The 20,232-nt window shown below is 45.2% G+C and overlaps 1 protein-coding gene across 4 annotated transcripts; it reads left to right on the top strand.

Annotated features, from left to right (window-relative positions):
- Positions 1-1,357: 1,357 nt before the first annotated feature.
- LOC127314415 (lysine-specific demethylase JMJ17) lies at positions 1,358-19,938 on the top strand. Of its 4 annotated transcripts, XM_051344876.2 has the most exons (33): positions 1,361-2,932; positions 3,158-3,215; positions 4,268-4,390; positions 4,650-4,707; positions 4,788-4,924; positions 7,526-7,684; positions 7,765-7,851; positions 8,084-8,242; positions 9,069-9,221; positions 9,316-9,507; positions 9,587-9,652; positions 9,833-9,928; positions 10,077-10,163; positions 10,269-10,385; positions 10,461-10,668; positions 10,763-10,827; positions 11,416-11,474; positions 11,553-11,684; positions 11,760-11,910; positions 11,997-12,326; positions 13,088-13,282; positions 13,377-13,438; positions 13,722-13,797; positions 14,069-14,218; positions 14,295-14,422; positions 14,728-14,848; positions 14,913-14,986; positions 15,066-15,210; positions 18,425-18,574; positions 18,671-18,766; positions 18,849-18,944; positions 19,023-19,234; positions 19,377-19,938. In XM_051344876.2, the coding sequence occupies exons 1-33, from the start codon at positions 1,458-1,460 to the stop codon at positions 19,594-19,596; spliced, it is 5,637 nt and encodes a 1,878-aa protein (XP_051200836.1). In that variant the 5' UTR covers positions 1,361-1,457; the 3' UTR covers positions 19,597-19,938. The 4 variants fall into 4 exon arrangements, with proteins under 4 accessions (XP_051200838.1, XP_071679336.1, XP_051200836.1 ...); XM_071823235.1 differs by having other exon boundaries at positions 1,360-2,932; positions 18,849-19,234; XM_071823236.1 differs by having other exon boundaries at positions 13,100-13,282; positions 18,849-19,234.
- Positions 19,939-20,232: the final 294 nt, after the last annotated feature.

Here is a 20,232-nt window from a genome sequence, read left to right as displayed (position 1 = left end):
AATTCCATTGAGTGATAACTTAGGTGATGATTTTATTGCTTGGCATAAGACAAAATCTTTTAATTTCTCAGTCCGATCGGCCTATTTTTCTGAATGGGAGCACCAATTTGGGTCTAGGACTAGACGGCTGGATGGTCTGGGGCAGCTATCTGACAATTCGGTTTGGGAGAAGCTATGGAAAATGCAAGTTCCTAGTAAGGTTAAATTTTTTATTTGGCGAGCTTTGCATGGAGTAGTCCCTGGAAAAGCTATACTTGCAGATCGTCATATTAAAGTTTCACCGCAATGTCCAGTGTGTAAGGCGGGAGCAGAAAATATAAAACATATGCTCTTCACATGTAACCGAGCTGAGGAGGTTTGGAAGGCAATGGGGCTTCTGGATTATATTAAACAAACATCGTTGGGGGAAAGATCTGGGTCCTCTATATTTGAAGATTTAATCCGAGATTACCAAAATAAAACCCAAGTTCTTGGCTTATTAAATATGGTGGAGTCTATTGCAGTTACATGTTGGTATATTTGGTGGCAATGAAGAGAATTGGTGAATGGAAAATCAGTAACTAGTCCAACCTCTACTGGCTTTGCTATTTCTGCATTGACTGCTAATTTTGTTCTGGCATCCTCAGTGAAAACCACGGTAAAAGAGATAAGATGGAAGAAGCCGGGTATAGGTTGTTATAAACTAAATACTGATGCTTCCTACCATGATAATGGAGAGGGTTCTGTGGGGATGGTGTTGAGAAATGATCGGGGTGAAGCCTTGGCTGGTTATGGGTGTCCTATAAGCAATGTGATAAGTGCAGCTGCTGCAGAAGCCCAGGCGGTGCAACAAGGTCTACTGTTTTTAGAGAGATTTGGAGTTGAAAATGTTGTTCTGGAGTCAGATTCACTGGAAATTATACAAGCTTGTAGATCAGAAACCGAAGTGAGGAGTCCTTATTCAGCAATTCTTGCGGATTGTTTCATGCATGTACAAGCTTTTAAATCACTCTCGTTTGATCATTGTCCTAGAGAGGCAAATATGGTAGCTCACCACATAGCACAAGTGGCTTATGAGGGTAATAGTAGTTTTGGTTGGGATGGTGATCCACCAGATTTTATTCGTAGTTTGATTTTAAATGATGTAACCTTCTTGAACAATGTAACTACCATGTGAGAGGCGGCAAGTTTCATACGCACTCTTTTCCTTTCAGGGTACCGAAGGGACTGGAAGGTTTTTAATGAGGCGGCTTGCTGATCGAATATATTTGAGTTGTAAAAAAAAAAAAAAACTTTATGAGACAAAGACAAAGCGCAAATCGGACGGCTCAGCCCGTTAGTTTGGGTCGTGGCGTTTGGAAATGGCCTTACCGGACCGTTACGTGAAAACACCCGTCGCTCCCGTCCCGTAACCGCGACGACTAAATTCCCCCATTCAATTCTTCGCCGGAACCCTAGCTAGCCCCGACCGCCGGCCGATGGGCAAGGGCCGCCCCCTCCCCGCCACCACCGCATCCCCTTCCGGCTGCAGCTTCGGCTCCGACGCCCCCATCCCGGAGGCGCCGGTGTTCCGCCCGACGGAGGAGGAGTTCGCGGACCCGCTTGCCTACGTCGCGCGCATCCGCCCCGTCGCCGAGCGCTACGGTATCTGCCGCATCGTGCCCCCGCCGTCCTGGTCGCCGCCGAAGGCCCTCGACGTCGCCGCCCTCTCCTTCCCCACCAAGCGGCAGCCCATCCACCGCCTCCTCGCCCGCCCGGCCCCCGCCGACCCGGACACCTTCCTCCTCGACTACGCCCGCTTCCTCAAGGCTTACCGCGGGCCGCCGGGGCGGGGCCTGCCCAAGCTCCCGGATGGCCGCCCGCTTGACCTCTGCCGCCTGTTCCACGCTGTGAAGCGCTTCGGCGGCTACGACGGCGCCTGCAAGGGGAGGCGATGGGATGACGTCGTCCGTCTCGTTGACGACAGGGCGCGCAGGCATGTGCCTGAGTGCGCCAAGCACGTGCTCGCGCAGCTCTACCACGAGCATCTCTACGCGTACGAGAAGTTCACCAGCAAACCAGTGTCATCACAGGAGGAGAGTGGGAAGGTTGATCTTGATGATCAGCCGTCAGTCTCTGGCTTGAAGGATCAAGGGAGGAGCCAATCTGTTCCTGGAGGAGAGATGATGGATGCTGCCGAGGTTTCTGGTGTTAGGAGCCGGAAGAGGAGAGATGCCATCAACAAAAAAGCCATCGGGATGGCTTCCCACAGTAACAACAATGGAGGCACTGCGAAGAATGCAGCGTCTGCCGGACCTTGGAAGTGGAAAAGGAGGAAGGTTGATGATGCAGAGGCAAACAAAGTGGATGATCAGGTCTGCGAGCAGTGTGATAGCGGGCTGCACGGGGATGCCATGCTGCTGTGCGACCGCTGCGACAAAGGGTGGCATCTGTACTGCTTGTCGCCCCCGCTCGAGAGTGTGCCTCATGGGAACTGGTACTGCTCGGACTGCATGAACTCCGATAGCGATTGTTTTGGATTTGTCGAGAGGAGGAAGACCTGTTTGCTTGATGCTTTCCAGCGGTTCGATGAGAAGGTTAAGAGGAGGTGGTTTGGGCAGAGGCATCCCAGCCGTGTTCAGGTCGAGAAGCAGTTTTGGGAGATTGTGGAGGGGAGGGCAGGGGAGCTGGAGGTCATGTATGGGAGTGACATGGACACTTCGGTTTATGGGAGCGGGTTTCCTCGCCTTGGTGATCCGGTGCCACCGTCGGTGGATCTGGAGATGTGGCAGAAGTATTGCTCGAGCCCATGGAACCTTAACAATTTTCTAAACCTGCCGAGTTCAGTTCTTCGGACTGTCCAGGATAAAATCGCTGGTGTAATGGTCCCTTGGCTCTACATAGGGATGTTGTTTTCATCATTCTGTTGGCATGTCGAGGACCATTGTTTCTATTCAATTAATTATTTGCATTGGTAAGCAAATCTTGCCTGAATAATTGGATACTTTATCTTTTTGTCTTTGCTATCATATTTTATTCTTCTGTTTTATTAATTACCGATAAGTGTCCTGATTTTTTTTAACTCTTACACGAGCGATGCTAGTAATTTTGTTACCTTCTGCACATATTCTAATATTGTATTTTGGGCCTAGAATTGTTCATCTCGAAGTAAAACGTGGTTATTTGACATGTGTCTCAGGGGCGAGCCAAAATGTTGGTATGGGGTCCCTGGAGCAGAAGCAAATGCTTTTGAACTGGTATGTTCTCTTTTAGACAAAATAATATGATATTAAATCTCTGTTTCATACAGATGTGATATCAACTTCGAGTAGTATGTTCAAATATTGATTACTCATAGGAATATATTGCATTCTGTTCTTTTGCACCTCGATAACATCTCATTTTCGCTGCTGTGGGAATGGGGAAGTTGGAGTTATTTTCTTGTTACTATTTTGTAGCAACAGTAATTGCAATATCTGAAATACTTTTGGCTACAACGGAAGCACAGTAAAATTTTCGTAAAAGGTTAAGTGATTTCTAGGATTTAATTTATCTACGCAGATCATATGTAAAATGGAAGCACAACTGATAATAGTTATAAACATACTTTGTTATTACTAGAAACACTATTTGACCCCCAGGGTGTAGAAAAGTTATTTTGCACCCAACATAATATTACATTGTTACATTCATAAAATTATGTTTTGTATACATATAATTACGTTCATATTGACTTACCACAAAAAATCAACATAAAAAACACATTGTGTGAGTAATTGTAGTGTAAAAAATGACGAAAATACTTTATGTCATATTTTTTTTACGTCAGATAAACAAAAAAAATTGCAAGGTCTATTTTTTTCTTATGTTCTACTTGACTAATGAAGTAAGAAAAAAATTACTTCACGTATTATAACATACGCTTATGCACTGTATTATTTCAAAAAGGGCATAGACATAGTTACCCCTTTTTGTTTATTTATAATTTAAAGATAAATAAAAAATAAGAAATGCTCCTCAGCTAGAATTGCCGTTTAGGTAATGCTATTCTTTCACTGTTCAGTTCGTTCCACAATCCTGTTAAATGATTGCATAAGCTCACAGAGTTGTAGAAAGAACAAAATACTGTGATATTAGTTTCTTCATGGTTTACAGATAAAACACAGAATCCTGTCAACTTTTTTGTCCTTGCAAAGGGGTTGCAAATCATGATGATGAATTTTACATGTAAATATAAATACATGGGGTTAGGTAACGGCTTAGCTTTATTATGTGTAACTTGAATGTTTGACACTTTCTACTCCTGCAGGTAATGCGCAATACTTTACCTGATCTATTTGATGCACAACCAGACCTACTTTTTCACCTTGTCACAATGCTGAATCCCTCAGTTTTACAAGTAAATGGTGTTCCGGTTTATAGTGTGATGCAGGTTAGTAAACTCTGTTTCTAAAGAGACAAACATTCAAACGTAGTTACTACTGTTCTTTATGACGATGCCAGCATTTTGTGATATGGTTGTTCCTGCTATGCCGTGTTGCTTGGTTATTATGTATGTTACAGCTATGTAGTTGCATAAGTACACACTTGCTGCTTTTTTCCATTTGCATGGAATTTGAATTTACATTATAATTTCTCAGATCTATGTACATCTAGTGGCTAAAACTTGTATTTTTTGTTGTCTCTACTAGGAACCTGGCAACTTTGTGATTACTTTTCCCAGGTCATACCATGGTGGTTTCAATTTAGGTAATACAGGCCATACTCCATAGTCATTTCTCTTTCAGCCATGATGTTATTCCAAATTTGAGACGCATCATTCAATTCAGGTTTAAATTGCGCGGAGGCTGTTAATTTTGCTCCTGCTGATTGGCTACCTCATGGTGGTATTGGAGCTGAACTGTATCGTATGTACCGTAAGGCACCTGTTTTGTCCCATGAAGAGCTTTTGTATGTGGTCGCAAAGGTTAGAGAATGCCTATAGTTATTTGCTGGTTTTTGTATTAGTTCTGTGTGATTGTCGTACTAGCCCGGCTGTTCTTTTGTCACTGGTCAGCAAAACTCCTGCGTGAATTTATCCATCACCAGTTTTTTGTTTAGCTAGTCAGCTGTCAAATGATAACTCAGCATATAGTTATCGTAAGTGAGAAATATTCACGACTTCGTATGCAGTTTTATTGTCCTGTTTTTTTTGTTTCCCCCGAAAAAGTAATCCTTTGGGAAAGCTTTAAGGTGGCTATCATGTAAAGCAAAACTGCTGCAGGGTACAATGAGCCAATTTAGCAAAGTGAGATACAAGAGTTGGTGTTTCGTTTAGTGCAGCATCCAAATTATCAAATGCATAATTAATAGTGACCATGTGATGATGCTTACCTTTCACTTTGGAATGGACCATTGCTGTACTAACCTTATGATTTATCCTGTTATGTAATGAAGAACTTAGAGGTTATGGTTTTGGCTAGCACCATGATGCTGAAGATTAATGGTTCCATACGTTGCATTGTTTCTCCGTGGCAACGCACGGGCAGTCAACTAGTTTCTTATAGTGAATGATAGTTTATTGTAGTTTTTGTTAGTTTTTAGATCCACAACATAAGAGCATCTCCTCTCGTCCCCCATATGGACTCCGGCGCAACCGTTTTAGGGCCCATATGGGGGTGGGGGGCGCCGGCGGTAAAAAAAAAGGGGCCGGGCGGCTCCCAGTCGCGGCCCCTATACTAAAAAAAAAATTAAATTTGAAAATATAACACAATTTATAGAAATAGTAGATTCATAGATAGTTTGGCCATATTTGGCCAATATTTGTACAAATTTAAAAACATAGACATAAAAAACCCTAAACCTAATAACCGTCGTTGCCGCCACGGCCTAGCCCTAGGTGGCGGTACATCGCCGCGTAGTCGTCCTACTCGTCGCTGGGCTCCTCCTTCGGCTGCGGGAGGTAGCTGCAGCCTGGCCGGTGCCTCCTGCGCGGCCTGCTGGACTGGCCAGCGTTGTCGTCGTCTTCCAGGTTGATGATGAGGCCGAGGCGACGGCGGCACTCCTCCTCGCGGCGGTAATCGGCCGTGCTCCAGGCCTCGATGAACTCGTCCGTCGCCTAGAACGATTTGAGTTGGGCGCGCCGTAGCCCCGGGAACTCCTCGGGGTCGTCCTCTGCCTTGACGATGGCCGCCGCCGCCTTGTACTCTGGTGGTGGCGTCCACTCCCGTTGGCACGGCGGAGAAGGTTGGCGCTGCTTGCGCATGACGACGCGTCCGCCATGGCGGTGCTTGCGAGTTGTAGGAGCCTCCTCCGGCTTGTCCTTCACCGTCGCCAAGAAGCGTGGTGACGGCGTGTTGTACGACGAGCACCTTGCCGAGGAGCGCGAAGAGGAGGAGCGCGATTGCGAAGTAGACTGGCCCGCCCACTGGCCGTTGCCTCGCTAGGGCGCCATCTGCAATTGCCGTGGCAACATTTGCAGCGGGGGTCGTTCCCCTCAGCGATGTAGGTGAGGACCTACGCAAGGGTCCTCACGGGCGCGCTCCACCACCGCCCGCTGTCCACTCGCGTTGTTGTTCGCCGGTGGATAGCCGTTGCCGTCGTAGGCGGCGAGGCGGTCCTCGCTGGCGCTGGAAGAAGGTGGTCCAGGCGTGGTCGTTGTTGGGGGACCAACGCTGGTCGTTGCGCTCCTCCGGCGTCAACTGGTCCCAGAAATGGTCGTAGACGGCAACGGCGCGTGCTGACCCCGTCTGCACCGGCGGGCCGCCGTGGCTTAGCGCCCATCCCGACGGACAACGCATGACCGGCAGGACGGGGTAGCCCGCATTCCAGAGGGCACGCGCCTTGGCGACTTGAAGCCAATGTTGGCTGAAGCCGCTGGCGGCGGCGCCTTCTTGTTCTTGGCGGTCCATGGCGAGGGCGTTGGTGCTGGAGACGTTTGGAGGAGATGGCGAGGGCGCAGGTGTTGGAGAAGTTTTGGAGGGCGCTGGCTGGAATGTGCGGTGAGGGAGCGGCGTGGAGGGTTTATATGGCATCGAGGGGGCGTTAGCGAGCATTAACGCCACCGCTGAAGACGAGCAGCATTAACGCTGACGCTGAAGGCGAGCAATCTTTGACGGGCGCGGAAGGCGAGGAGGAAGATGGCTCCGTTGACACTGATGGGGTGGGTCCGGCGTATCCTGCGCCTTCTTCCCACGTCGTTCCCGCCAACACGCGGTGCGCCGGCGCCCCTGCTAGCCTCCCTTTCTACTGGGTTCAGCCTAGGGGCACCGGATGGATAGTTGGGCCGCGCCGGCTGAAAAACTATTTTGGGGGCGGCGGCTGGGCGTGTTTTCTGGCGCCGGCACTCCCCAAAGGCTTATAGGGGGTCTTTGGGGGGGATGAGTGGAGATTCTCTAATGTTGACATCGTTTAGCGTTTGCGTTAAATCTTTTGTCACACATTTTTTCCTATGAATAATATATTATACCTTCCGAATCTCCCTGCTGTTTTTCCTAAAGAAGATTTTGCATTGGATTGTTGTATCTTACTACATAGTTGTCTATCCTGGGTAGCAAATGTTTACATTCCTTAATCCTTCTATTTGTAGAATGGTGTGAGCAGTGAATCACTTTCCTACTTAAAAGGTGAAATAGAAAGGTTATTTCTGAAAGAGAAAAAATGTCGAGAGGAGCTATGGACTAACGGGACTGTCAAATCCAGTCTAATGCCAGCAAGGAGTAACCCAAATTATATCGGAAGTGAAGAGGTACTTCTACTAATATCATCTATTGTCATGACATATTTTTTCAATGTATTTTGAACAAAATATCAAATTTCACCATGCAGGATCCTTTGTGCGTCATATGCCGACAGTATCTGTATCTTTCAGCAGTTTCTTGCAACTGTAGGCCTTCTTCTTATGTCTGCCTTGAGGTATGTCTTTCTTATGTCATTGTTGTGCTTAGTGACTAGTTAGCTTCATGTCGTCTTTATGGATCGTTCCATTTTACTGCCAAACATGGCTGCGAATATCATGTTTTAGCTGCTGTTTGGAAGCAAAAGAACACCTTTGATGAGCATGCTCATCTTATGCAGTAGCACTGATAGTATTTTCACAAAATAGATTTAAGACAAATTTGTTAAGAACAATTCCTTTTTTTTCCAGCACTGGAAGCACCTTTGTGAATGCAGTCCAGAGAAGCATCGCTTACTTTACCGCCACACCCTTGCAGAGTTGGGTGATTTAGGTTGCGAGGTCAAGGCAGGGGAGAATGTTAAGCAGTGCCCCTTCTTGCTTAATGACATCCCCGCACCCTTTAAAAAGGTTTGATATCGACTGATATGCACCTCTGTCAATTGAGTTATCTGTTTTAAACAGTACTCCCTCCGTTCCTAATTATAAGCCATATAGTTTCTGGCATGGAAGTTAAAGAATGCAAATTTCGGAAAAATTACACCATGTTTGGAGGGGATTAACCATAGGCTATTAACATGAGCTAATAGAAAACTTTGCATAAGATAAGAAAACATAATCAATTTCTAAAAATATTGTACACATAATTGGCGCAATGCAATACACATTATATTCTGGACTTTTTTCTCAAAAAACTATGTAGCTTATATCTAGGAACGGAGGGAGTAGCATTTAGTTGTCTATTAAAGAAGAGTACGCATTGAGTGATTAGCTTGCTTTTTTTTACGATGGTACTACCAATGTCTCACTGGTTTTCTCTTATGATTTCATGATATTGGATAGTGTATAAGATGTAATGCTGAACTATGTACCATAATTTTGTGCCATTTATTTTGAGCAACATTACCTTAGGGGAAGCCCCTATGGTGTAGATTTTATATTACTCCCTCCGGTCTCTTTTAATTGACTCGGATTAAGTACAACTTTATGCTAAATTCGAGTCAATTAAAAGGGACCTGAGGGAGTACTTATAGCCAACCATACAAACCCAAAGTTCAGAGTCCAATGGGAAAATTACATCAAGGAGGAAAGAAATGAGCTAAAAAAGAAACCATTATACAAAGATGCTTAAGAGCCCATAATTTTGTGCTATGGAAGACCACCTCGATTATGTTTTTTTTGTCTTTATTGCTTTTGATGGGTTCTTATCTAGTGTATCCACTATCCACTTATCCAGGTTAAAGATCGGTATATATCATATGCACAACTTGCTGAGGATTGGCTTTCAGAATCTGATCGTATTCTCAATATGCCATTCCTGGATACTGCATATTCTACTGCCTTGGAAGCTTGTGGACAATTTCTGTGGGGCGACCATGACATGGATTCTGTATGTCTTTCTCTACTGTACATGCTTTGATTTTTGTAGAATTCTTACAACAGCTGAGTAACTTGTATTTATTGTGGTACTATTGATTTATTAGGTCCGTAACATGGCACTAAAATTAACTGAGGCTAAGAAATGGGTTCTGAGTGTTAGAAATTGCATTTCGAGAATTGATGAGTTTTTGCTCTGCAAACATAAGTTTTCGGAAAAAGTGAAGTATGCGGAAATCGAAAAATTAGTTGCTGCAAGATGTAAATCATTCTGTGAGCCTGGTCTTCCACAGTTGCAGGTATGTAAAACCAGACAATATTATACTTTGTATCGCAGGACTCTAAAATTTACCCTGTTCTGAATTCCCCCTGTTTCAGGCCTATGTAGAGAAAGGAAAGATGATGATTAGTGAAATAAACATTGCATTATCATCCGTTTTAACGGTAATCATACTTCTGCAGCGGTGTTTTACTCATAAGTGTTTTGTACTTCTGTAAGATGACTACAATCAGGAAACACCTTTTGTGGTAAATAAAACGGATTTATATTGCAGCCTTAAATTCTTGCGCTACTTATTTCATAAATTGTGGTGACAATGTTTCCTTGTTGGCATGTTTTCTTAGGTTGAGCACTTGGAAACACTGTACTCACGGGCTTCAGAATTCCCTATTGAGCTAACAGAAACATCAACATTGTGTTGTGAAATTTCTTTTGCAAAGGTATGCACTCTATTAGTGCAGTTGATTATTTGATTTTGTTATATGCTAGTGGTAAACTGGTAATTTCTTCTCTCATTCTTACCAGCGCTCATTTGATGACACATTGAGTTTCTAACTTGGAATTGTTTGCAATTCTCTTGTGCTGTAGTCTTGGTTGAAGAAAACATGTGATCTCCTTGAACATAATAGAGCTGGCACCATTGACATTGATCTCCTAAATACTCTAAAATTAGAGGTTTGTTTGATGTGAGCTTCCTCTTTTAAGTTCATTCTGATTCACTGTGCCATTGTTCTGAATCGCCGGGGATTTGACTGTGTTTTAAACCTTGAACCTTGATAGATGGTACAGCTCAGAGTTGTAGTTCCGGAAATTGAACTTCTTTCAAACCTGTGGAAAGAAGCTGAATCATTGAGAAGGCGGTGCCAATCATATCTCCAAGACTCCCCTGTTCTAAAGGTTGATAGTCCTTCTATTTCTTTCCTCAGTTTGAAGGAATGTAGATGTGTTATTCTTTTGCTGTAAATGCTCCAGGAACTGGGGAGTTTTCTCCTTGCGTTGGATGGTACTAAGTTCAGTATTCCAGAACTGAATCTTCTTAAGCAACATTATTCAGGTGCTTGCTGCTGGGCAAGTCTTGTTAATGGCATACTCAGAAAACTTTTTGAAAGGAACGACTATCACAACATTGTTGAGGAGTTGACAGGCATCGTAAGGGACGGGAAATCACTGAGAGTAAAAGGTATGCTTTTTAAAACCTATATCCGTGGTGATTGTTGTCTATGAAACGTTTTATTATCTTCCTCCATGTTCACAAGATATACTCTTCTACTCAGTCGACGAACTGCCAATTGTTGAAAAAGAATTAAGGAGGTCCCTTTGCAGGAAGCAAGCATGCGAGGTATTTTTCTGGACCATATAACTGAGTAAGAGCTCTTGTAATGTGAAGCTCTTTCCTAGTTAGCAGCCACCTACTTATCGCGCTATTAAACAGATATTTGACTTGCAAATTTTTGATCATGTGGCCCATGCTGATAAATTGAGTGATACTAGAATTGTTTGTACTATAGCAATTGAAACAGAGATATTTACTTTAGAAATAGAACCCAACATACATCTTCTTATTCAAGTTGAAACTTGAAACCAATTGTTTTCTTCTCATTTTTTAAATAGCCGAAGACCATTGATTTTAATAGCTGTTAAGGTGTCCTGTCATTGTTGTCATGCATCTATCTTTGGTGTTTGGATCCTAGTCAGTGAACATATCTTTGGAGTTTGGATCCTAGTCTGAACATCTATATGTGGGGTTTAAATGAGTGTTATGTAATCTATTCCTTATTTCAAGTCAGAGGCTAGTTGAAATTTGCAGATATCTTTGCGTCCATACATCTTTGTATGACAGTTTCTAGTTTTGACGCCATTGCTGATAATGGATGTTATTTCATAATGCTTAAGTAGACCGGTCTCTTAACATCCAAGTATGTAACAGGCCCTTGCAACACAAATGTCCATGGATTTTATTGAAGAAATACTAACACAAGCCTCCATGTAAGTTCAGTTGATTCGCCAGTCTCTAATAATGTATTGAATTATTATTTTGCTGCCTCACTATAGCTAGTCTGCCAGATTAACTATTGAAGAGGAACTGCCATTTGTTGATCTGTCCCAACTGCTAAAAAATGCCACTGCTTGGGAACAAAAGGCCCGACTTATGCTTGAGCAATCAGCTTCTCTCTCTGAGTTTGAAGACCATATTCGGTACAAGTAGTCGCAGAGAGCTCTATTCTTATGCTACATACTATTCTTCTTACTGGATGTATATTCCTATTCCAGGTGCGCAGAGGATATACAAGCTATCCTCCCGTCTGCACCAAATATGAAAGCACAGATTGTTGTAGCCAGGTCGTGGATGGACAAATGTCAGGCCTATCTGAGACCTAGATGTGATGAACTTGGGCCTGTACTTAAAGTTGATGACTTGAAGGTTCGTTCAATATGGCTAGCATGACAAATTTTTCAGCATGCATACTTATTTATAATTTTAGATAACCTTGGTTCTTCACGTCACAGGATTTAATCTGTCGGCCAGCAAGTATGAGAGTCATTCTCGACACTTCAGCACTTAATTCTGTTCTCAGTGAAATTGAAAAGTGGGAACACAATTCACTAAGTCTGTTGATCAATTTAAGAACCCTACTGCATTTGAATATGGTCGGCTCTACAATTGACCCACTTGAAAGAAATTTGGAGGAGCTGCAAAATAAAATCAGTGGAGCAATAGAAAGTGGATTATCTCTTGGTTTCGAGTTAAAGGTTCTTAATGAACTGAAAGATTGTTTGCTGACAGTTGGATGGATGTTGAGAGCACTGTCCTTCTGCTCCAGGATTCCCTTGTTAGAGGTAACATGCTGTTCACATGCTATCACTGTCATAACTGTCACTCGCTGCTGTCATTTTGATTAGTTCATGTATTCAAAGCAGGTTACTGTAAGGCTGCTTAGTATTCTCTCTATCTTAGACATTTGCTTCTATTGTTTTAGTGACGCTCCTAATGCAATTTCCTCCACCGTATGTTTCATCAGCACTTTTGGTTCAAATAATGCAGATAATTGTGCTTAGTACTATCAAGTATGATTGAGTGCTATTTGTTCGTGGATTATTATAGAACAGTAATACAGTATACATTTGCCCAGCACCAAAAAATGGGATAGGGTCATAGGACCCACCATCCATTTTCTCTCAGCAGGGAGGCCTCCACTGCAGGCTTTACTCACGATGCACCTAATCCATTTCGCTGTCTCTCTCTGTCTTCTAGATCCAGACCACCATGGTACAGGCCACCATGTCCAAAACTGCTTTCCTTGGTATATCCCGTACACGTATAGTGTGTGACTTCCAACTTACGATGAGGGACGGGTCATTTGTGTGGGGGTGTGCATTCCTGGTCTGCCACTGATAGTATTACCACAGTAGTGATCGGTTGTCCTTGCTGATCCGAGACCCTGAACCATTGGAATTAAGTTTTATTCAACTGCAGTGCGGAGCTTCTAATTTTTTACTATATAATCTTTGGTTTTCCATTTGACTACATGTATGTTAAATGTTTAGCTGAAGTTTTGAGAGCATAAACAGTTTTGGTTATCTCATATAAACATCTAAAGTTAACCTTTCAGCATGTTGATAGAGCAACTGAAGAAGCTGTCAACATTCCTGCCTTTTTGTTAAAATGCCCTTTAGCAACACTGTTGATGAGCGGATTATCTTGGCTAAGAAAAGCACTTGTTTTGCTTCTGGAGTCTGAAAAGTCTGTAAAACCTAAATTGGAAAATGCTGAAAATATTCTAGCAGAACATCAGGCAAGTTCTCAAAAACTGACCTACTTCCACATTTTCCATGCACTTTTTCAGCTGTTCTTGGGTTTCAACTGCATTATATTTTTGCTTGTTACAGAAAATTGCTGTTCCTTATTCTATAATGACCGCTGAGCTTGAAGATGCTATAAGCAAACATAAGTAAGTCACATGTATCCAGAATGGTTATGCTAAATATCTGAGTGTTGTTCATGAGGCTTACTACCATATTGAAGCTGGAACATACTAATGCAGATATCTTCAAAATAGTTAACAGATTATACTAGAGTACTGGATCATCTACTTTACTTTTTCTGCCTTGTACACTTTTACGGGAAAGTGCTCTTGTGCTTTTCCAATCCTTTACTGCCTCGAGTAATTTAAGCCATCAAGATGTGTGTGAAGCCCATCAGTCTATCATTTAACAACTTGTCTTTCCTCTCAGGTCATGGACAGAGCAATGTCATGCTTTCTTTATGTTGCCCGATTACCAATCTTGGGCTGGACTACTAAGGCTTAGAGTAAGCCATCCATAACACTACAGTGCTGAAATTCTTACTCATAGTGCTTTTGTTAACTTAGGAACATTCGTATGATTAACATTATAAATGTTTCGGCAGTATTGCTAGTTTATTTTTGTAATCCTTCTTAAAATTTTCATGCGAGCATAGCAAGCTTTGTAACTTGGTTTCAGTTCTTCCTTACATATTCATGAAATACTGAATAGTGATTATATTATAACATGTTGAATATGTTCTGCTAACTTTCATCATGATACGTGATCTTTTATAGGACAGAGGCCAGTCCGTTGCATTGGATTGTTGTGAAATGGATAGGGTTGTTCTTGATATTAAAAAGATTGATGGGTGGTTCAATCAGTGTCGCTGTACTCTGTCGGCAGATGTCAATGATAATGGTTCTTTGCTCTTCATTCTTCAAAAGGTTGGTTTCTATTTGAAGGACCAAGGTTTGTTATTCTGTTGCCAAATGCTTTGACCTTTTCACTTTCTGTTTTCAGATCAGCGGATCATTGGACAATGCTTCTATGCTATATGCCGATGATTGTAAGAAGAAAGAGTTCTGTGTCATCTGTTCATGTGATGTGGGTGATGTTGTAGCCTCTAGATGTGTAATATGTCTAGACTGGTAAGTTACATGTGCTTGGATTGTTTTTCATGTTTGCCTTAAATGTCAACTGCTTGGACAATGCTTGGATTGTGCACATAAAGCATTAGTGTACACGAGATGGGATTCTCTGAATCCAACGTAACAACACACTATTTGTCTGGCCAAATCATTAAGTTAAAAGGGGATTATTTTCCCTGTGATTATTAAGTGAATGGAACTAACTATTTCAGTCAAACTATATCTTCTTTGTATTGGCTGTGATGTTTTATCTTTTTTCGGTGCATTTTCTCTCTCATCTGTTGATTGAATGATCTATTGTGCAGGTACCACAGCTCTTGTGTGGAATCACTGCTTGCTTCTAAACAAATGTCCAGCGAATGTATTTGCCCATTTTGTTTCTCTCTAGAAAGTGGGGATCCATTAGAGAAAGGAATACAAGAAAGGGTAATTATCAGTTTCATAAAAAGTTGATTGATATTATATTCTGATACTGATGCAAATATTACAGATTTCTAAAGGGAACCGTCCTGCTCTTAGTGCACTTACTGAACTTGTCAGTTCCGCAAAGGGTTTCTACAAAGGGTAATTTTCAAAATAACTATTTATTGAAACATTGCTTCCTCCTTGTTTGGCTTACTGAGATTCACATGATGTTTAATAGAATCGAGGAGTTGGATTTGTTGGAAGAGATTACAAAGAAGGGTTGTGGCTTGAAGTCCTATTTGATGCAAATTTTGCATGACGCGGATTCTTACCACGGAGAAGATCTTAGTGTGATGTGCAAACCTCTTGTAGTTGCTCTAAAGGTAATGCTCATTGGCATTCCTGTCCCTTACTTAACAAATGTTATGTACTTTAGATGCTCTTGACTCTGGGATTGATGGATGTGTTAGAAGAAGTCAACAAGTGTGCCATCGCTGTTCTTACGTTTGTGTTAGTATCTCTAGCCTCACTTTCGTGAAGAAGAGGATGACACTAGGAGAGTTGGGGCAATTTTCGTTGGTTTATTTCACACACATCTCACACAATGCCATAACCAACCTGAGGGTTGGGGATACAGATATATAGCTGCTAGCCAGCCATGAATATGCTAAGATGCTAGTCTAACTGCCAGTCCTTGATGCCCCTAAAAGCAGTCAAGGGTGCTGCTAACTGCCAGTCCTTGATGCCCCTAAAGGCAGTCAAAGATACTTTCCTATCCTAACAGCAGTCCTTCACAAGGACCATGTACAGCAGCCTCTCCACAGAGACAACAGTACAGGGACTTTATCCAACATTCTCCCCCTAAGTCTTGTACGTCGTCTTGTGGGAGCGCTGAGCCATCCCGAGCCTAAGTCCTTGGCTCGGAAGCTCGCCCGGACGTCGCAGAACTGCTCCACATGGTTGAGGCACAGCAGGCCTCGCACCATCTCCATGTCACTGAGCTTCAGGGCCTCGAAGTAAGGATGCTCAAAGAGCTTGTGCCACTGCCACGCCTCGTCGTCCCGACGAGCAGCAAGACAGAGGGGTTGTGCCACCTGCACGTCAAGGACGTAGAGGCGATTTGCACCTCTGGTTACCTTGGCAAGAAGGCGACGATGGCGATCCCAGATGTGTAGGGTCCCATGCTCGATCAACACGCTCGAGCCGTTCTCATCCAGCTGTCCCAGGCTGATGATGGAGTTCCTCAGCGCAGGAATGTAGTAGACACCAGTGAGCAGCCAATGCTCTCCAGTCTTGGCGGTGAAGGTGACGGAGCCGACACCCTTAATCTCCACGGCGGAGGCATCCCCAAACTTGACGGAGCCTCGCACGTCGGAGTCAAGGTCGGCGAAGAACTCCCGTCGACCGGTCATGTGGTGGGTGGCGCCGGTGTCGAGGCACCACCCGCCAGTCTTGTTGTTGCCGGAACCATCGCCGAGAAGGGCGTGTGCCTTTGACTCGTCGAGGTGGAGGAGAGCCGCTGCGGTCGGTACCGCTGGAAGTAGCTCGATGCTTGCATGCGCCATGAACAGAGCTGACTCCTCCTCCTCCTCTGCCTGTGCGACGTGGGCCTGGCCGCGTCGTGGCTGCCGACACTCCCTGGTCCAATGGCCAAGCCGGCCACAGTTGTGGCAGGTGTCGTCTGGTGCCGGCTTGTGCCTGCCGGCGGCGCCTCCCTGGGCGCCTCCGCGGGCATCATCATCGGCAAGTCCTTGCACCCCGGCCTGGGCGTCTTTGCGCGGCTTGCCACGCTTGCGGCCGCCTGGTGTGGAAGAAGACTCCCCCTTCTTCATGTCACCGTGGCAGGAATCCCACTGCTCCCGAGTGAGAAGTAGCTTCCCATCAATGGTGATGGGCCCCGAGAGAGGTTGTGGCTCGTCGGTGTCGACGACCTTGAGGCGACCTATCGCCTCCTCGATCGTCATCGTGGAGAGGTCCAGCAGAGACTCGATCGATCGAGCCATCTGCTTGTACTTCTCCGGGACGCAGCGAAAGAGCTTCTCGACAGCTCTCTCCTCGTCGTACGCGTCATCGCCGAACTGCACCATCTTCTGCAGCAGAGTGTTAAGACGGAGAGCAAAGTCATCAACGTCCTCACCTGGCTTGAAGGCCAGGTTCTCCCACTCCTTGCGAAGTGCCTGCAGTGTGGACTTGCGAGCACGGTCGCTGCCGATGCGTGCCGCGGCGATGGCGTCCCAAGCCTCCTTGGCGCCTCGTTTGTGGGAGAGCGAGAATCGCATCTCGGCCGGATCGCGGCGATGAGGGCGTCCAGCGCCCGTCGATCCTCATGATGGTCGACGTCGCCGTCGTGGACTGCCTCCCACATGTGCCGCACCTGGAGCCTGATCTTCATGATCGCGGCCCACTCGACGTAGTTGGTTTTGGTGAGGGTAGGCCACCCAACACCGGGACCAACATCCCTGACCACCGTCCGGACCCCGTAGAGGCCGCGGTCTTGGTCGTCCCAGCGGCCGCCGCCGTGCGCGCCTCCTCCGGGAGCGCCACCGCCGTGCGCGCCTCCTCCAGGAGCGCCACCGCCGTGCGCGCCTCCCCGGGAGCGCCACCGCCGTGCGCGCCTCCCCGGGAGCGCCACCGCCGTGCGCGCCTCCCCGGGAGCGCCACCGCCGTACGCGCCTCCCCCGGGAGCGCCACCGCCGTGCGCGCCTCCTCCGGGAGCGCCACCGTCGTGTGCGCGGGCGTGCTCGGCTGCCCACTGCGCCACCCGCTCTCGCGCTGTGGCTTCTGCGTCGGCGTTGCCGTCAGCAGAAGCGGAGCCATTGGCGCTGCCGCGCAGCACCTCGACCTCCGCCGCAGCTACACGTGCTGCCTCCGCTGCCGCTGCTGCTTCTACCTCCGCTCTGGCTGCTGCCAGCTCGGCCGCTGCCAGCCTCGACGCCCTTGCTGCCGCCGCAGCGGCTGCTGCAGCCACTCGTTCACGCTCCTCTGCCGCGGCGCGATCGGCCTCCTGCCGACGCCGCGTGCTGGAGGTAGCCGTGTGCTGAGAGTGGCCGTCGGACATGGCTCGCTGCTGGGGGGCTAAGAGCTGCTTCTGACGAGCTGCTGCTCGACAACCCGGAGGGAGGGAAGTAACCAGGGGCAGGCGAGGCTGCTACTCGCTGGGGCTGCTCTCTTCCCTGTGAAGGGGAGAAGCAGGAAATGCTCAGGTTGCAAGACAACCTTGCTCTGATACCACTTGTTAGTATCTCTAGCCTCACTTTCGTGAAGAAGAGGATGACACTAGGAGAGTTGGGGCAATTTTCGTTGGTTTATTTCACACACATCTCACACAATGCCATAACCAACCTGAGGGTTGGGGATACAGATATATAGCTGCTAGCCAGCCACGAATATGCTAAGATGCTAGTCTAACTGCCAGTCCTTGATGCCCCTAAAAGCAGTCAAGGGTGCTGCTAACTGCCAGTCCTTGATGCCCCTAAAGGCAGTCAAAGATACTTTCCTATCCTAACAGCAGTCCTTCACAAGGACCATGTACAGCAGCCTCTCCACAGAGACAACAGTACAGGGACTTTATCCAACAGTTTGTAGTCATTTTTGTAGGCAACATCAGCTGCTGGCTTATATGATCAGCAAATCAACAACAACATTGAGGTGATATTGAGCAGATATTCGTGGAAGAAACATATTCATAATATCTTGTGTGGTGGAAGACAGACATCCATCCAACATGTAATGCGCCTTCATAAAGAGGTATTATAATTCTTTTAAGCTATAAATCTTCTTGTTATGATCAGTGGCAATTTAATTTTGAATTTAATGTGATGCTTAATGCATTGACGCTATTAGGGTTCGAATTTAGAGATATCTGGTGAAGATTTCTTCAAGTTGGAGATATGTAAAATAAAAGAAACCAGTCAACAGTGGCTCATCAAAGCAGAAAAGGTCAGACGCATGTTTCGTTTGCTATTTGCTTTCTAAGATGGAAATGAAACCTTGCAAACCGTAAGACTATGCTGTGATGCAGGCTGCGTTTGATTGTGGTGAGCTTCCACTTGATCTTGTATATGGGCTTATTACTGAAGGGGAGAACCTATCTGTAGATGTTGAGAAGGAACTTAAGGTACATAAGCTAATCTACATCTCATTATTCATTGAGATCTTCGTTGGTTCTTTTTTCACCGACCAAGTTTCATTGCAGTTGCTCAGAGATCGGAGCATCCTTTACTGCATTTGCCGTAAGCCATATGATAACAGGGCCATGATCGCCTGCGACCAGTGCGACGAGTGGTATCACTTTGACTGCATTAATGTGTGTGGACCCCCTCAGGAAACATTTCATTGTCCTGCTTGCTGTCCTAACAATGGTGAAGTTTTTATATTGCTCCCACGGCCAGCCAGCGAGGAAGATAGGTACGCATATTGCATATTTGTTTTAATCATGTCCTTGGAGCGCTCACCTGTTAGTGTTGATTTGTTGGCTTGTGTGTGTGTATCCTAATCTTTCAGTTGTGTTCTTTTTTTGTATGATGACTGTTTTTTTTCCGTGTAACAGAGCAAGCATCGAAGCAGGACCTCACACTCCTCCAGCATCTTGTGACAAGTTGGAAACTGTGGAGGCTAACAAGTGTAGCAACAGTAATTCGCGGAAGAAATCCGAGGTTAGGGTAGATTTAGTGAAATTTCTGCGTCAGGATAGCGAGCTAGATAAGACGTGGCGGGAAAACAAAAAGGTCCTCCACAGAACGGCCAGAAGACGCAGCAACTTATTATGACGTTCCCAAAACATTCCCTGTTTTTAGCATGTACAAGCCTCTTCAGGCTATCTTTTTTTTTTTCGATTCTTTCATGTAAAAAAGCTGATGGAAAGTCAATTTCTGAATATGGTGGGTTTGCGTTGTCATTATCGAACTTGCTATCAGTTGTAGCTAGTCAGAAAATAGTTGCATTTTCCTTGCTTTTAGTGGTTAGTGGTGGTGTTGTGCTAGTTTTTCCTTCTCCACTGATCAACATTTCATTAATGTTAACAGTTGACATCACGGCCATTGTACATGTAAAGCTTCAACACCATACCTGATACTCCCTCTGTCTTTAAAAAGATGTCTCAACTTTGTCTAGATTTGCATGTTTCTTTATCTTGCATGTTATAATCTGTGAAGATGTGTGTGGACCGTTGGCATGATGCTTCCACATATGTTTATTTGTCAATACTTCTGTTTGCACAAACTATGGAAGATTTCATGTTGCATGGCTGTTTTCCTAGCAAAGTGAGAACATTTTTTTATTGTCTCTGGTGGAGTGTTTGTGGACGTGTGCTTGCACCTCAACTGAAACGCCATGAAATTGTGTTGTTGAAAAATAGAACATGGTTCCCTGCAAGGAATTGACAGCCTTCCATTCAACAATGAGAA

The sequence above is a fragment of the Lolium perenne genome, chromosome 7 (genome assembly GCF_019359855.2).
Source record: "Lolium perenne isolate Kyuss_39 chromosome 7, Kyuss_2.0, whole genome shotgun sequence".
Lineage (NCBI taxonomy): Eukaryota > Viridiplantae > Streptophyta > Magnoliopsida > Poales > Poaceae > Lolium > Lolium perenne.
The sequence above is the reverse complement of the archived record's forward strand: the minus strand, read 5'-3'. Positions and strand labels throughout refer to the sequence as shown.